This window comes from Dermacentor andersoni, chromosome 9 (assembly GCF_023375885.2).
Source record: "Dermacentor andersoni chromosome 9, qqDerAnde1_hic_scaffold, whole genome shotgun sequence".
NCBI lineage: Eukaryota > Metazoa > Arthropoda > Arachnida > Ixodida > Ixodidae > Dermacentor > Dermacentor andersoni.
In genome coordinates, this window is record NC_092822.1 from 43,502,494 (window position 1) to 43,520,028 (window position 17,535).

At 45.8% G+C, this 17,535-nt stretch overlaps 1 protein-coding gene across 2 annotated transcripts; it reads left to right on the plus strand.

The window, feature by feature from the left end:
• The first annotated feature begins 1,652 nt into the window (after positions 1-1,652).
• Positions 1,653-16,427, plus strand: LOC126527653 (uncharacterized). 2 transcript variants are annotated; one of them, XM_055068831.2, is made up of 7 exons: positions 1,653-1,954; positions 2,835-3,034; positions 6,659-6,750; positions 8,304-8,324; positions 9,308-9,361; positions 12,457-12,661; positions 15,983-16,427. In XM_055068831.2, exons 1-7 carry the CDS (start codon positions 1,670-1,672, stop codon positions 16,233-16,235), a joined length of 1,110 nt encoding a protein of 369 aa, XP_054924806.1. In that variant the 5' UTR covers positions 1,653-1,669; the 3' UTR covers positions 16,236-16,427. The 2 variants fall into 2 exon arrangements, with proteins under 2 accessions (XP_054924806.1, XP_054924807.1); XM_055068832.2 differs by lacking the exon at positions 8,304-8,324.
• Positions 16,428-17,535: the final 1,108 nt, after the last annotated feature.

Here is a 17,535-nt window from a genome sequence, read left to right on the forward strand (position 1 = left end):
TGGACAAGGCGTCCTTGATCTGTGCCGTCTGAGCGGGGAACGAGACGATCGTGTGTTGCTTGATTTCCTTGTCCCGTAGGATTCGCAAGACCGATTTCGAGACGGTGACATTGGCGAATGCTCGGACCGCCAAACACGGATCGCTGTATATCGTCATTCTGCCGTCATTCAGCAGGGCCAACACTATCGCGGCCTGTTCCTCAACCTCGGCCGCCGTCATCCGGACCGTCGAGAAGTTCGTGATTTGGCAACAGAAAATAGGACTATCACACCAGAGTGGTGGCCCGGGCATCCCATCGGTCACTTTTTATGACGTAATAAAGAGGGAACAAATTTCGCGTTCTCAGGCACCGGCGCGCCAGAGCTGCCTTCGAAAACACGCACGGACTTCTCGGCGGCGCCACTAGATGGCACAGCGGACCCAAAAAGATCCGTGAGAGAGGGGTTGCCGCATGATGCATGTCTGGTCGTTCACACGCACCTGTGCGCCATGCATTTCGGAGGCCGTGCACAGGCTTCGCGGCGGCGGCGCTAGGTGGCGCCGAGTGTTCTTGCGGAAGCTCGAAAGAGGAATCGCGCCGCAGTGCACGCCTCATACATAACTCGTTTGGACAGTGGGAATGCATTGTGAAGGTATATTCATTAAATGCTAAACGCATTATCGTCGACATTAATCGTGAGATGGATACCACCGCTCTTTTTCTTATTTTTTTGCAGCGGGATTGGGCTGTATTAGGTGGATTTATGGTCCTGTGCGTACAATCGGGAAGATTGGTCGGAGTTCAGGAGTTTGCAGTACCGATCGGGAGAATTATAAGGTGCGTTGCATACAGAGGAGACTGGCAGATTTAAGATGCAATCTGGGCATCCGGTGATCTCTCGCATATTCTTTTTTTGCATTCTTCGCGTTGCGTTACTATCCACTGCTGGCATTAATTGTATCATCAAGAATTCACGAACGCGTACTCTCATTTACCCAAGGCTTATATTACACGCCAACAGACCCTATCCCCCCTCCCTCCCCAAACTAGGGCTGCGCCCTCTCTTTCACCGTTCCGCCCTTTCTGCAGTAATGATGTTGTTACAACTCGAATGCAAGTGTTAGTTGCGTCAGCATCGCCACCTTTACCCACATGCATTTCTGTGCAGCCCGTATCAACAGCGAGTGAAATATTGATGGCAATATAACGTCGGCACAGAATATACCTAAATGAAATCTTGTTGTATTTATGGCCACATTCTGACACCTTTACCTTCTTCTTCATCATCTATCCTCCAAGGATTGTGTGGGGTGCGTCTTATGACGAATTCACTAAGCGTTATATATATATATGTGCTTATGATACGTAACACCAAAGAAAAGTACAAATTTGAGTGCATCGCCCAGGCGAATTTTCAATATCATGCCGATGACACTGCATAATAAAAGAGCTTCTATCTCCCTCACCTGCCTACACACACGCATGCGCATATCATCGGCTCCTAGGATCTACAGTCCTGCGATTCCAAGTCTGTAATCGTATTCAAAAGTGAACTATATTGTGACACGTGTTTTAAACCTCGAGCAGACAGTTGAGCCAATAAAGAGACCCCCCCTTGCTACGACTCTCGCGAAAAGACGACGACAAAGAAGCGCGTTGTCAGCACGTTCTTTCCGTTCGGTCCCCCGATGAAAAGAGGGAACAGCCTCTTACAGTTTCCAGCCATGAAAAGAACAACGCTGAGTTTGATCGATGTGCTGAAGGTTTCTGGATACGAAAAGACGCCACCGCGTCCGGTACCAGTTGGGAACATGCCGCCACCGCGTCCGGTACCAGTTGGGACCATGCCGCCACCTCCTGCGATATTCGCTCCATTCCTGAACACGGGGGAAGACACCCGACTAGCGACGACCGGTCGAGCTTCGAGTGTCCACGTCATTCCGATTACCGTGGAACCTGGCGCTTCCGCCATGGTGAGCAGAGTCTGCGTCAAGCACGTTGTGACGTTGCTTTTCTTTTCCCGCATTCTGAGGAGCGTGCTTTACAGCCATCCTTATTCTTCCCGGTTAAACTTCGCGTACGCTGCCTCGTGCGTAGGGATATTTTTATAGTCTGAGGCTGAGCTCACCAAGGATGACCCCCTTGAGCAATACGAAAGGGAACATGATGTTACATTCAACATGTTCTTGTTGCTAAACGCACATGTCGCGCATGACCTTTACTGAAACGCTCGTTGACATTTAAATTTCTACAACCACCAAGCTAGTGTTATTGAAAAAGCTAGGGAACATTACCGCATTTTTTTTGAAATGGGATATTGCTGAGCGACCCTAAATCTTCGACGGGAAAGCTACTTGTTCCATTCAAACATGTCGCATTCGAATTTAGAGATCACGGGTTGTCTTCGCTGAAAAGGAAATTTGATATTCGCTCTGGTATTGCTGACATAATGTATGTTAACTATATGTAAACGTATAGCTCTAGAAAATAATTTGAAATACTTTAAGTTAATCATAACCTCGAATTCCAAAAGATATTAGCATGCTTTTTAGCGGTCGCCTTCTCGAGTTGGAGCCAAGATGAGGCACGCCCTGCCTGACCAGCGTTAATCACTTCAAGTCGCAATCTCTCGCGGAATTTTTCCTTATTTTGTATCCCTCGTTTGTCGCTTCTTGCTTTGCACAACTCTTCTCACTGCAGCAGTGGCCGTTTTGTTATAGTTTAGACATAAATAACGAATAACGCTTCACTTCGGATGGTATTTATCGATATGTTCCATCAATGCACAGCAGGAAGCGTTCTCTAAAAACCCCATTGCTCTATGCTCGCTCGCGATCTAACATCCGCTTCCAGGACCGATCCGGCCACGGGACTGTGGAAACGCATACTCTAGCAAGCACGATGCCCGACACCTCGTCCAGCACGGCGTGCGAAACCCCGGCGCCGTCCGGCGTCCCGAAAGGCACCAAATTACCTGGCCCCACGCGAAGACGCCCCACCTTGCCTCTGGGGACCAAGACCAAGGCTGCATATATGGAAGGGCAACCCGGGTCGTGAGTTCGGCGCAGTCAGACTATTTTCTCTAATACACGAAAACATTTAGTTAGGCAGGCCACACGCACTGTGGCAATCGACGTCATGCGACTCACTTTGCAGGTAGTCGGCAATTTCAGCAAGTTCCTCTGAAAGGATGCCTAGAGTAGTGACGAAGCACTGAACCCTTTGGTGCGTACATGTAGATAAGAAACACACGTCATCGTTAAATCATAACGAGATACGGCTCCACTGTAGCAGATGCCTATGATATTTTTCGTCGTCTGACAAGCTTAGATATCTGTATTTACAGCGAAGCAACCTTCGTGTAATTATGTAGCCTTCCTGTGCTTGTTAGAGCGGACGCGTGAATCTTGAATGTGCTCACCTAAAATTACACCACAGTTGCCCCACACTTGACAGAGTATGGCGTTCTAAAGACAACCGTAATCGTTCTCGGCGATCACGAAATGGCGGGCACTGCCGCTGCAGTTTATAAATGTGCGGCGTTCATAATCTGCATGTCTGGAGGCGGGACCACTCAATTTTGATGACAGCACAGATGCTATCGCTGCTGGCGTTTTCAAAACTGGGCTCATATTTCGAACATCTTCGGTAACGCGGTGTTGGTGTTCTTCAGTAGCGTTTAAAATATCTGTTTATTTCAAACATACACGCCTGCAGAGTCATAGCTCGTATCCAGTGGGTGGGTAACCGCAAATGCACTTGCCAGAGGTTATATATAACTGCTTCTGCGCTGCATTCGAGAAATGGTGGCGAGATTAAAGCATCGGTAAAAAAAAATTATGGGGTTTTACATGCCAAAACCACTTACTGATGAGGCACGCCGTAGTGGAGGACTCCGCAAATTTCGATCACCTGGGGTTCTTTAACGTGCACCTAAATCTAAGTACACGGGTGTTTTCGCATTTCGCCCCCATCGAAATGTGGCCGCCGTGGCCGGGATTCGATCCCGTGACCTTGTGCTCAGCAGCCTAACACCATAGCCACTGAGCAACCACGGCGGGTGTAAAGCATCGGTATGTTTGATACGTTGCATAGGGCACCGTGACCAAACCCGGCACTCTGGCCTCAGAGGCGTTCTTTTTCGGATGAGGATTCGTCGGTTTTCTCTTATTGAGGCTTGCGTGCCGAGCCAGTGGCGATGCCAGTAATGTCTGTAGTCCAATGAGGATCCACGACAACGCTAACGGTATGCAGGCATGTCACGAGTTTCATATCGGTGGGCGTTTAAAGTTCTCGTCAATTGCGTAGCGGTGCTCCCTTGTCGTTGAACAGAAGTAGAAGCAGCATCTAGATATGAAATGTCAGTCGTGCCACTGCTCCCACTTCGTAGTTACTCGCGAACAACTTTGGAGGCAAAAAAGGACAAGTTGCAGGGGCAGAGCTTACGCAAATTATTTACTGACGCCAACGCCAGAGTCGTTTTGCTTTTTCTCGAGATAGACGGCGCATCGACGCAACTTGCTACTTGCGGCTGTGTCGCAGCTACTGAAAGGTGAAACAGCGAAGGAAACATTGCGCGGCTTTAAAACTATGCGATGTTCAGAGCGGTTTATTGCCTCTCTAATTATACTATACGTAATTTATTAAATTGGATGCTTGTTCCGCATTTAGATGGGGGCGAAATGCGAAAACACCCGTGTACTTAGATTTAGGTGCACGTTAAAGAACCCCAGGTGGTCGAAATTTCCGGAGTCCTCCACTACGGCGTGCCTCATAATCAGAAAGTGGTTTTGGCACGTAAAAACCCCATAATTATTAATGGATGCTTGTTTCCTATTTCAAACCTTGAACAACCGCAAATACGTCTGTGCGAGTAATTTGAAACGCGCTTTCGTCTGTGCAGGCGTTGCATCTGTTGCTTTCCGTTGGAGCCTTTCTAGTCACAGAAGCTGCCCGCGAGCATGGTTGCGACAGCCTATAGCCCTCAATGCCATATTTTAAGACTGCAACGACGACATCTTATTAGGGGAGTTCCCTAACGTAGTAGTCGTTCTGAAATGTCAACGAGCAGCCAGCGACACAACTCTGCTTCGGAGCACAGAAGGGATCGTATGACCAGCATGGAGGAGGGGGAAGAGTATTCTGTAAAAGTCCGCTTAGTGGAATGTCCATTTCTGCCGCCACTGATTGGCTGCAGCTGTGCGAGTAAAAAGAGAGCAGGATAAAGCAGCCTGTCTCCTGGTCGTTGGTACGCCTACCAGACAATCAGCCTTTTAGTAGCAGCCACGATGCACAGTCCACTAGGTGGGCACTTACGAAATACCCCTTCATGGTATCGGTGACGCGCGGAGCGGGACACGAGCGTAGGTGATGAATCGTCACACTAAGCACAGCTGGAACCACAGCCTTACCGGCATGTCGGAACGTGCAGCTAGATGATGGCGTCGGAAGAAGCGGTGCAGTACACAGAAACCCGCATCGTATGCAACACAGACTTTGAAAGTATTGAGCTGAGATATAGTGTAGCACCTGAAAATGCAAGGGAGTAGTGCAGAAATAGCAAAGCCACTCGCTGGAGAAGTAACCTCTGGAATTTCTGACGCGTCTGAGAATTCCTTTAATAAACAACCTCGCTGACATATGCTGCACGAGTTGGGCTTACTAGGACACATCTGCGAAGGATGCTTTCCTTTAATGGTCATTCAAAGCACAATTGTTACGGGGGTGTCGGCTTCGGTGATTTACTCGTGATGTTTTTTCTCCCTCTGTATTCACGAAACTAACGCACCCATTCGTACTTAACGAGTATTTGATACGATTTTATGCCAGTTGTTCAATCCGTCATTTCTTCTTAGCACGTGCTGAAGATTTCACCCAAGCGAGTTTTGCAGAAATCGACACCTTGAATGAAGAATCTTTAAATATAGCGCTCGCGCGAAGTTTCGGAGCCAGCAGTCTGCTTGCACCGAACATGAACGCAGCTTTACAAGAGAATAACAGATAATAGGTTAGAGACGAAATAATGAACGACTCAATCCGTGGAAGTAATACAAAATTAGTTTGAAAAAATAATGCAAGGTGGAGGCAGGATCGTGAAACACGAAGTTTGTACCGATTTGAATGTAGCTCGTAGCTAACGTTCTTATTTCTCAAGCACTTTCAAGGTCGAGAATTCTTGACATATTCATTTTTTTTTTCACGAAAGGGCCAGATATGGCCAATGAGCACAATGTCCATGATAACGAGTGGAAAATGGCACATGAACTGTGCATCTAACGTGGCTATAAACTGGCCCAGAAACAATAGATGTAAAGGGCCTAAAGTTTATTTGTAATAAATATATCAGCATGGCTTGTTGCGAGGCCTTTCACACGAGAATGTCAGACCACTAATCGATCAGACTGATTTATGATTCGATAACTTTTCCGAAGAGCACCTAATAGAGACTACAGAAACTCAACACGATTTGAACATGCCCTCAAGAATTTTTATACGGGACACAGTTCACTCGCTTACAATTAAAAGATGTTTTCTAAGGCCAGAGCACAACACCTGTGGCAATAGTCATGGCAAAAGAAATTTTTGTGATAGTGCACAAAAAGTTTACTCGAGACGGATCGGTCTTCCCTCTGTCAGATTTTTACTGTTTTTCATTTATTTTGCATTTCTTTCAGTAGAAGAGGACTCGAAGCAATGATTCAGTTCTGCGCCTGCACACTGGTCCTCCTGGTTGTGCTCCTCCTCCTCTGGTTCATATTTTTCAACTATTGTAAGCATCAAAAGTACTCGTTCGCCATTTTCACAACCTAATGAGCTAACAAATGGTTCTCGTATTGGGCTCACCTATTATAACCAAACTTGGATTGTGTTTGCACCGGCCCGACCTTTAGAGCCGTACCTTTTGGTGAAATGATCGACTAACGTTACGGCGCTTCCTGTACCATGACACTTAGTACCCAGACGAATAGGTTATCTGCGTGGTGCGAGACAGAAAGGGACTGGACAGGGATTCTGACTTGAATTTGGAAACCTTTCATAAATAAAATGCCGCCCCCTGCAGTTTTGTACATAAACGTAGTGATCGCTTCAGTCTGAATGCAGGGTGCCGGCCGCGTAAACAACGTTCTTTCGCAAAGAAAAAGAAAATTACCGCCCATGCACCCCGTACAGATGGTAAACCAGCGAAGGTGAAATGTGCGGCCCGGTGTTTATCGCTGGGTTATTTCAGACGGCTTATTAAACTCTTTCTAAATTATTTCTTACGTCCTCGTGTTTCTTAATTAATTACGCGCACGTTTGGCTTGGGTTTATCACATTGTTTATTTGAAAAGCCACACATTGGGCCTCACATAATCACCATCATGGAAGGGTGCAATGAAACGTTCATTGTATTAGTCCAGCGGGTTCGTCAAAGTATGTCTGAATTATGTTACGCATTTGTGTTTCGTAATGCGTTAATCATAGTGTTTATGACTCGGTGATGCACTGTAGTTACCAAGTGAAAAACCGGGGCTGCCCATTTCATTTAATTAAATACAGGCACACATTTTTGAACCTATCGCGAAGCCGGGGATAGACTGCTGCTCGCGCGCTCTGCTGCGGGAGAAAACGACGTCACTGTCGGCGTAGGCAATGGTGTCCCACACCTTTGCTGCGAGATAATTATGTCATCATGATATTGTCTTCACCCCGTCCCCCTCTGTGTCCCTTACCTGCAATAATACGTGGACAAAAGTGTATGTTTTATATGCGTAAGCATTTCGATCCCTACCCAACAAAAAATTTGTCCCTCCCTCTCGTAATACGAATGCATGGCTCAAACCCCCCTAAACGACGCCTCATACACCCGCAGCAGGGTTTCTGTGGTCGGATAAAGAGTTTTCGCCTAGGCATATAAAGCCTCGCTGTAAAGGTTTTAGGGATGCAAAGCTAGTGGGTGTGAACTAGTGGGTGTGTATGAAACTTTGCCTACGAAAGCGAAAGTGCCTAGTGCTATTGGCCCTTGCCTCTGTGATGCTGTCGTTAACACACTGATTGGCAGCAGAATTCGCGAGTGCTCAAATGGCAGCGACTTCAGATCGTTAAAATTGCCTGTATTGTTTCTAATATTGTTTTCATATGAATAACCGACGCATCGAACTGAAGCAAACACTGTTCTCAAGAAATGTATCGCGAGGAACACTCAACGGAAAAGTGTGAATGCTGAATATGAACTGAAGTTAAAAAAATAAGCATGCAATTTGTTGCTTTCAAATTTTACCATAGCGTCACTAATTACGCATGTCTTGCTCCCCTCTTGTTTTCACCCTTTTCATCACCCAGCTGAAGAGCCACATCGCTTCTGTAAGTAGACCCGTATGCTACGACAAGCTTATTTTACGGTCCTCTTTCTTGGAGAGCAATTCAGATTGTTCAGTTTCAATGCTAAACCTCTAGATTAAAAAAAGGACCTCTGCTTGGAAGCGCAAAATAGCTTGAGAAAAATTCATTATCACTTTAACACAACGACATGGCACTAAACATAATGTTATTGTTCTTTTAGTGGCTTTGTGTTCAATATTCATACGTATACTTTCGAACCTAAACACCTTTACATGAAATAATTGCTCCAGTCCTAACATTGCACGAGAAGGGTTTACACGCAACACCTGTCATTACTTTCGATGCAGCTTGTTGTGCGTTCCTCTTGAGCGAACAAAGCGAGCGCTCCTGAGAAAATTTACCAGAGCATACCACCGACTACAAAAGCACGCTGCAGCAACAGATTACTTCATTTCGCGGTGACCAAGTTCTTTGAGGACAAAGATCACGCCACCGCGGGTGAGAAATTTTGGCGACAGTCTCAACACTATTGTTGAAACACTCCTTTCGGAAAAGGGTAATAAGCAAGACGATATATCACAGTTGCAGCTATAATAATTCAATCGCGATTCCTTCAATTGGTCGGCTATGCCGGCATCTTTTGGGACAGGTTGGCGCCCTCTGTATGAGTGGCTTTAAATCTAGTGCGGCGACAGCCCATAAAATTTGTGGAACCTCCAAGATGTCCGACGCTACGGAGGATTCATGCACTTCAGAATAGCGTGACCTGCGGGATTCCCGGTGCCCTGGAGGAACTTCGCTCTGTTCGTTCGTGTGGATAACGCGCCTGCCATTGCTTTTTCAAGGCACTTCACTTTACGGAAGCGAATGTAGCATTCGACTGCATTGTTCGCTCGACAGGAGAAACGCTCGGATAGATTATCGACAGTCATCTATTGGCCCGGTTAAAATTAGGACACACCTTTACTCTGTCTCCAACACTTGCGTCCAAACTTTTCTTGCAGACGCTGAAACAGGCGGAGCTACTGAGGCTGCCGAGCCCACGCCGAAGCCGAACTGTAAGTCAACTCGCTCTTTTCAAACCTTGTTTCAATAGGTACTTCGGCATTTGCTTTTCTAATTGTCTTAATGCCATTGGCATTGTGAGTCATTAAACACTTAGTCTAAGAACTTGCAGGTCCTACACACACGTCGAAATCTATGCGCAGCGAAGCTTTACTGAAGTTGATATTTTAGTGATGCTTATTCACTACACAATTAGCGAGCTCTGCCGAAATGCAAACGTTAAATCAGGCATAATCACAGTTGCAGACGTCGATGCAGCGTCCGCATGAGGACGAAGTAAATGCATAAATGCATGATGCTTCTCGCGAAAAGACTAGAGATGAGAGGTGATGATGGAGAAAAGTTCAGCCCATGTGTAAGCAAATTTAAGATTTCTATATAGTCATTACAAAAAAAAAATGAAGCCAGTCATTTAAGAAGGCAATTGTTATGTTTATTTCTGATGTGGACATTACAGGGAAAAAAAAGAGAAATGAAACTGGACGCGAAGATTTTTGCCGCCGGTGGGAATGGAACCCGCACCTTACGCACCTGTAACGTATACTACAGCTAAGCGCGACGGATAAGGTTTTACGTTGTAGTGGGCCCCCGATGGTTCCTGCTGTATGTTGAAGACATTGCTGATTTTGTCAAGCCAACTGGTCAAAACGAGTATTTGCAGACGATCGAGCTTTGTCTAATGAATTAAATCGTGCTAACGACCAAAATGACCTGAATCACAGGCTGAATAACGTTCTGTCTTAGTGCTTATTATGGGGAATGACCCTAAATGTCGAAAAAAAGAACCTGTTTTTTTTCTTCCCTTATGCAGTAAGAAAACAACATATGCCTTAAGCTTACATGCTCAGCTCTTCCCCACTTAAAGAAGTTGCTAACCACGAATATATAGATGTCACGTTGTCTAGCAGCCTTTCGTGGAATCTTCACGTTAACAATACATGTTCCTTCGCGGCTCCTGAACTGCGTCCCCTAAAATACAAACTAGCAAAACCTCCACCATATGTTGAACCTCCAGGCTTATCATTGCTTAATTTTTGCGAAGACCGAGTACGCCTGTATGGCCTGGGACCTCTACACTCAGTGAAACATAGTCTACTAATGACGACACCAACTCACCACAATGATCAAAATGCTTTAATCCCATACTTCGCCCGGACTAACATAAATTTAAATGGTCATTTCTTCCGCGCACCATTGACGGCTAGAATTGCTTGGCTGTGTGACAATTGTATTCGCGCTTCTGTAATTCCTAGGTTCAGCTGTGTTGTTCGTTATTTCTTTTTTTTTAATTTTTGTAATCTCTCCATGGAGCCCATGTCCGAAGGAAGCGTTAAATCAGTAAAGAACCAGCATCAAGGTGCCACTGGCTACCGCTGTAGCCGCTACGTACGTCAACCGTCAATTTCTCTAGTATCCATGTTATGCGCTAAGAGCAAGACGGCGGATATAGAGAATTTTAGGCAAGCCCTACTATCACGTTACCGAAACACATTTTGGCAAAAGGTCTCATCCGGTAGACTGAAGCAGTCTTGAGGCAGCCGATTACCCTATACCACGCAGGTAATGGGGAACCATGACGTGGCTAGGAATGCTAGTCATTATTATCACAGAAGAGAGAAAACGGGGCTCGTGACAAGGAACCACTTTAAACTCGGCAGACTAGCGTGACCATGCAGAATCACAGCGAAGTTATTTAGAGCACTCTACCCATCTAATCCGCCGTTCCCAAGAGCCATCTCCGGGACGCATGACGGTACACTACGCGGTCAAGGTCAAGGTCAAGGTACGCGGTCAACGGTATACGCGTCAAGCATGCATTGCGGTACCTTCTGTGGTCACTCCGGTTTCACACTTAGCCGGAAACGCCGCACCAGCTGCGTATTTCGTGCCCCTTGCGCCCTGAGGTAAGCGGCCTAGCCTACAACCGAGCGAACCAGAGCGAGTGCCAGAACGTCGCGATTTCTCGCGGCCACGTAAGCACCTTCTGTGTCGTGACGTCATGCCCCACAGACTTCCTCGGAAAAGAAGCCGAAACTGGTTTGTAGGTGTAGGTGGCTATGGGTGTAACGTTAAAGGATAAGAAAATAGCAGATTGGGTGAGGGAACCAACGCGAGTAAATGACATCATAGTTAAAATCAAGAAAATGAAATGCGCATGGGCAGGACATGTAATGAGAAGGGAAGATAACCGATGGTCATTAAGGGTTACAGAATGGATTCCAAGGGAAAGGAAGCGTAGCAGGGGGCGGCAGAAAGTTAGGTGGGCGGATGAGATTAAGGAGTTTGCAGGGACGACATGGCCACGATTAGTACATGACCGGGGTAGTTGGAGAAGTATGGGAGAGACCTTTTCCCTGCAGTGGGCGTAACCAGGCTGCTGATGATGATAATGATTATGCAACGAATCAGATAGGGTGCTACGAGACTCGCAGTTCTTTTCTGGCTTTCGACGTGACAGAAATAAAAATTGAAGCAAAGCAAACATTACGTCATTACTAGTTTAATATGCAAAAATCAAGAACTTGTTAAATCTGGTATACAGTCTAGCCCGGTTATAACGAAGTCGGCGGGAATCGGAAATCACTTCGCTATATCCACTATTTCGTAATATGTAGACTATGAAAAAAAATGCAAACATGGGCATACCGATTTATTGCCGCTGAAAGAAGTGGTCCAGCATACCCTGAACACGTTTCGCGAGTGCGGACTTCAGTTATTAAATCTCTTCGTTATATCCGCTGACGCGCTCTTATTTACTTCGTTAAAACCGGACCCAACATGTATTGAAAATGCAAAAATGAGAATGGGAAATTGAAATTCCTTCGTTATAACCGCTATTTCGCTATAAGTGGCTTCGTTATAACCGGGCTAGACTGTATAAGCACACAAGTTTCTAGCACCTAACGGATAGGCTTACTGGTCGTTAGTCTCGATAATTACGAATGAATCCCAGCCAACTGGACCAACATAATGCCTTGCCATTGTCTCGCGTAGAAGCAAACTCCCTTATTATGCATGCCTTAATGAGTCGACGATTACCGACTGCACAATTGCGAGCTATTCACGATGCCTGTGCTGTTCTTTGCAGCCACTCACCGACCTCCAACGCCCGCCGAAGGTCATGCAGGCGCCCCGTGCAACGACTATGCTCCTTGTCTCGGAGAGTCCCACTGCGTGGAAGGCGTCTGCAGGTGCAAGGGTCCCGGCACGCGAGTCGTCAAAGGCGTCTGCGTTTCTGTCACCAAGCCGGTGACGAAGAAGACGCCTAGGCGCAAGAGCCTAACCGGTACAACGTGAGTACTTAATAATTATTCGAGTGTCTGGAGAAATACAGAGCTCTACATAGTATGGGGATACGGAGACACAATTTAGCATCTACCACGGCAACTTCTGCGAGATTTGTTGTGGTAAAAGAAGTCGTCATTTTTGCTGATAGCCAGGAGACCATCAGTATAACACTATTATTCTGCTTTAGTAATATCAAGAGTCTCTTAGCTCCATGTAATTTCTACATTAAAACTGGAGGACAATTCCTTGAACGTTCACTCGGAAATGCAGCAATAATTTCAGTATTGCGAGGCTCGGCTCCGGAGTAACAAGTTCACACAATGAACCAAACATATTTCTCCTCAGTACAGGATCTGGCAGACAGGCTTTACAGAACTGTGATAAGTTTAGAACTGAGGTTGAACAGCGCGAACAAAACAAGGACACGAAGAAACAAAATACCACAGACAACCGCTGATGAGTTACTGATAAGTTATTACACTGCTGAATCACAGCGTTACCAACTTTGTGCTTCAATTTATGTCAAATTTACTGATGTGGGAGAATTTCTGCAAAGCATTTCTATCGCTAAATTAACATTCTGCTTAGAACAGTAGCTATAATTTGAGTTTGTGCTTTTAATGACATTAATTTATTTCGTAATGTTTGAGCGGTTGTTTAAAGGTACAATATTTGTGAATAATGTCTATTCAAATAAGGAAACCAGAGTTTGACTCAAGTTCTTTTTTTCGTAATACTTACTTCGTAATGCTTAATTTTCGAAGCAGCGCCATTTTCTTGACTCAAATGCTGCATCACAAACTAATAAACATGCTCGTATCTTGGTGCCATTTAGCCAATAGGAGATAAATATATTTAATTTGAGCGTTCTTACTTCCCATTAATGACGTGCCTGCCTGAGCACCGTATGTACTCGTGTATACTCCTCCTTTCTCTGAGGTTCAGAAGAAGAAAACACTAATTGACAGCAACCCTAGACCGGGTTTCTGACACGGACAGCCAAAACTTGGAAGCCCTCATGCTTCTGTGGAACACAGGAGGGAAGAGAAAAACGCCAGGAAGTTGACTCAAGGTCTCGCCCGAGTCGGTGTGCGGCACCTGAGGAAAGGAAACGCAGAAATGGAGGAAAAAGAAGTGCTAGTCAGGGAGAATCCTCACACCCACACAGGAATATTCACTAACATAGTGACAGTTCTCGAGTCCACCCCTTTTAGAGGCGAAGTAAAGCTATAATACCCTTCAGCATACGAGAGTACTTCAGTCAGAGTACGAGGATCTTCAAAAGGCACTCTGGCAACTAATTGGCCCAAACAAGTATTCCACGAGTGTCGCTGAGAGTGGAAGGTATTGCAATGCCAGAAGTGTTGCTTTATAGTTTTGTTTTGCCAAGCAGTCCACACTAAATACTACGAATTACTGTCCGCTTACCTGTGATGGAGTAACTTCTCCCGCCAGTTTGAATCCACCTTCTCGAATTCTCTGTTTAAGGCTAAGAGTATATTTTTGTGCTTGTACTAAATCAGATCAAAATTATTTCATTTGGAGTACCAAAATTCGCGAAAGCGGAGGTAAACACGGGAGAAGCAGCTGGTTATACAAAAACAAATATGGGCTGCTAGCGCTCACATTGCTCTCATGCGACGTGATCTCCATGGCCATGGCGTTACGCTGCATAGTACGAGGTCGCATGTTTTATTCCGGGCTGCATAGACTCCGTCAACCCCATCGACCCCCATTCGTTTGGGCGATATTCAAAAAGGATCATACACTTAGGTTTAGGTTTATGTGCGTCTTAAAAAACTCAACGTGGTCAAAATTACTCTCGAAATTATTCCAGAGCCTTTCACTATAGCATCTCTGAAAGCCCTTTGTTATTCTACAACACTAAGCGATCAATCAAGCAATCAATCAAGCAATTAACTGCTTATTTTGCAGTGTACTGCAAGCGACGCGTCCCAGAGTTATCTCAGGCAATCAACGATAATAGTAGAGCGAAGCAAGCTTATAAATAAATACTGTGATTTTCTAATGCGGCACGGAATGATGGGTGATAACTTGAAAAGTGGTTGCGTGCAGCATACGGATGCGCGCATGTAGGCTGAATTCTGTAAGGCACGCATCTTGTCAATATACTCAAAAAAAGAAAGAAATGAGTACGGGTCTGGCGCGAGTCAATTCGGGACTAAGTGCTGCAGTCATTTCAATGTCTGGCGATTCGGCTCCTAATTGTTCCCCGACTATTAGATAGCGCCAACATGTTTACGTACAGTAGTCCTTGGGTGTAGTTATTAACCGCCAGTCATTCTGGACTGTCGCAAAAGCTTCGAGGCGAGCCGCAGTAAGGAAAACATTTGTAAGTATCTCGAGGTTCCCTCATTCCTCTTGTAACTCTCAAATTTCCCATGCACGTTCACAAAGGTAAACGTTCGGTCGGGCACACTCAATGTTTCTTTCTTAAACCTTTTTCGTCCCCATCTATGCTGCCTTGAATTAGGCCAGAGCAAGTAATCGCCGAAATAGATTACCGGCAAGTCGCTTAATTTACCCCTGCGCTTATACCTCAGGCGACGCATAGCCATATCAGCTTCCACATTGCCTGCTGTTTCCATTGAGCGGTGACATTAAGTTCTTCACCTAGATGCGCCTCTGGACTCGTACGTATTTAGGCATACCTGCAAACCTTCGAACATTCAAATTCGTAACAATCATTCGCTCACAAGACGAGGAAAGGGGGGCAAGACTGCTTGGAGATCGCCGGATATTTGGTGAGGTTGCCTGGAGCACAAACCTTTTGTAGGATACGAACTCATTTTGTTAACGATGGTTTAGCTTTACAAGCAGCGCTCAAGCAGCAGCAGCCGTAGAAGCAGAGTGGAAACAGCCCAAACTGACAAGCAACGCATTTTTTTATATAGCACAGCAAGTCTTTCGGCGACGTCGCTGCTGCCGATTTTGTCTGCTTCAGGAACTTGTCTGTATGAGCTTGCTCGAAGCAAGCGCCTTTCCGGCACCCTCTCACCACAGGAAAACTTCAAACGGGCTGTTCAGGGAGCCACGAGCAAACGTTTCTCGCGAGTCAGCATCTTTCGTAAAGCTTGACCCAACATTCCGCTTAGTTTGCGATCGCTTTTAGTTACAGCGAAGGAAAAGCTTCGCTGCGATAACCCAGCTTAAACGTTTCTGCGCTCCACACGTCCGCGCAATACTATGCAGTGATTTGTTTATCTTTCGCCCACTAGGGAAAGGTCACAGCCATTAGATGTCTTCGTAAGTGAGCAGAGGAAATTTCAGCGCAATCGTAAGTCGCTGCTACTTCGTTTCCCCAGGGACTTCGGAACAGCGACCCGGCCCCCTGTCGCTCGGTTTACGTTGGTGTCTGTCGTCCGCTTGGACGCTACTTCTACGAGTACAACCACCGAGACCACGCCAGGGACTCGCGGGAAGAACCCGGGTCAGAACAGGACCGAGGTCGGCGGGACGGTTCGCGACGACGAGGACTCGCGTGAAACACCGGCCTCGAACGGCATAGCCAAGAGAGAGGATGAGGAGGTGGAAGAGCCTCAAGCACCGCCGGAATAAACATTCGCCCGGGATGATTCGAATGGGGCACTTACCGCAAGGGCCCGCAAAAGAAAAAAAAAATTTTTTGCATCGCGCTATTTAGAAAATATTCGTTAGTAATTTTCGGAACTTTTTGAAGGACCTGTTTCTGTCGCAGGTCTTGAATCAGTTTTTGTCGTAGGTCTTGGATTAAAGATTGTATTTGTCGAATCGGATGTTTTCCTTTTGTAGGCCGAAGTGGCTCAAGCCGTGCAGTTTGTAAAGAAATCGCCCACACGTTCTCAAACGTTTGAGCCTTCAAAGTCATTATTATTTGTCACATCTTTTATGCTCCGAGTATTGCGCGCGGCTTTTGTCGAAAGTACAAAGATGCACTGGGTATAATTTTACGGCAAATTATTCTCTATAGGAAGGCGTGAAAGATATTATTTCAAGTGCGTTTACGTAACAGGCTTCACACCTCCACGCAAACGTAGCACAATTGCAGCCCTAGTCCTTATACATCCACCTGAACCCACTTTCAATAACTCGTTTCTTTATGCAAGACATATGAAGAAAACTGGAGAGCCCACCGATATCAGGGAATAATTATGCAATGTGAAATCTGCTCAAAGTATGAGATTGGTCAAAAAGGCGCAGGCCTAACTCCTTGATGATCTATTTGCATAATTATGCTGCGAAAAAATAAATAAGGGCTCCCTTTCGCCAGCTCGCAGAGCCACATGGAGAGAACCTGCTTCTTACGAACCGATTCATTAGGAACTTCTGTAAACTGTAACAAAACCGCACGCTTTAAGACAGTGCTCATGTGTGGCGCAATCGTTGGGCCACTCAACCGCTTAAAACACTGCCTGCATATAGTGTTCTCGAGCACTGTTTTACAGAAGAAATGCGCGTACACCGTATTCTATTCACGCACAATTTACTTCGCATGCAATTCACTATATTGCTGCCACAGTTATCGTTAAACTTGATCTCGGTCTCAAATATATTTCCCCTAAGGGCTCGACACTAAATAAGGTTATTGCTCTCTCTCTCCCTCTCTCTCTCTCTGAACAGAAGGAAAATTCCTGCACCATGAGTAAAACATGCTTCTAAACCTCCAAGACGTTAGCGTGCGTGGGCTACCTCAAATGCCGTTATTTAACCGCTGTATTTTAAATTTTTACTAGACATCACGCATAACTTGTTCCATATTTTCAGTAAATGAAAACAAATGAACCTGCTTAGTCCACCGAGAACATCGGGGGAACATGCTCAATGCCAGGATCGCATTCAAATAGGGAAAAAAGAGTAGGCAGTCGCAATTATAGAGAAA

Excerpts from the sequence above, each read along its gene's own strand:
- LOC126527653 (XM_055068831.2), top strand. The coding sequence starts at position 1,670 with ATGAAAAGAGGGAACAGCCTCTTACAGTTTCCAGCCATGAAAAGAACA. Across the intron at positions 1,955-2,834 it reads AACCTGGCGCTTCCGCCATG|GACCGATCCGGCCACGGGAC; the intron begins GTGAGCAGAGTC and ends ATCCGCTTCCAG. Across the intron at positions 9,362-12,456 it reads GCCCACGCCGAAGCCGAACT|CCACTCACCGACCTCCAACG; the intron begins GTAAGTCAACTC and ends TGTTCTTTGCAG.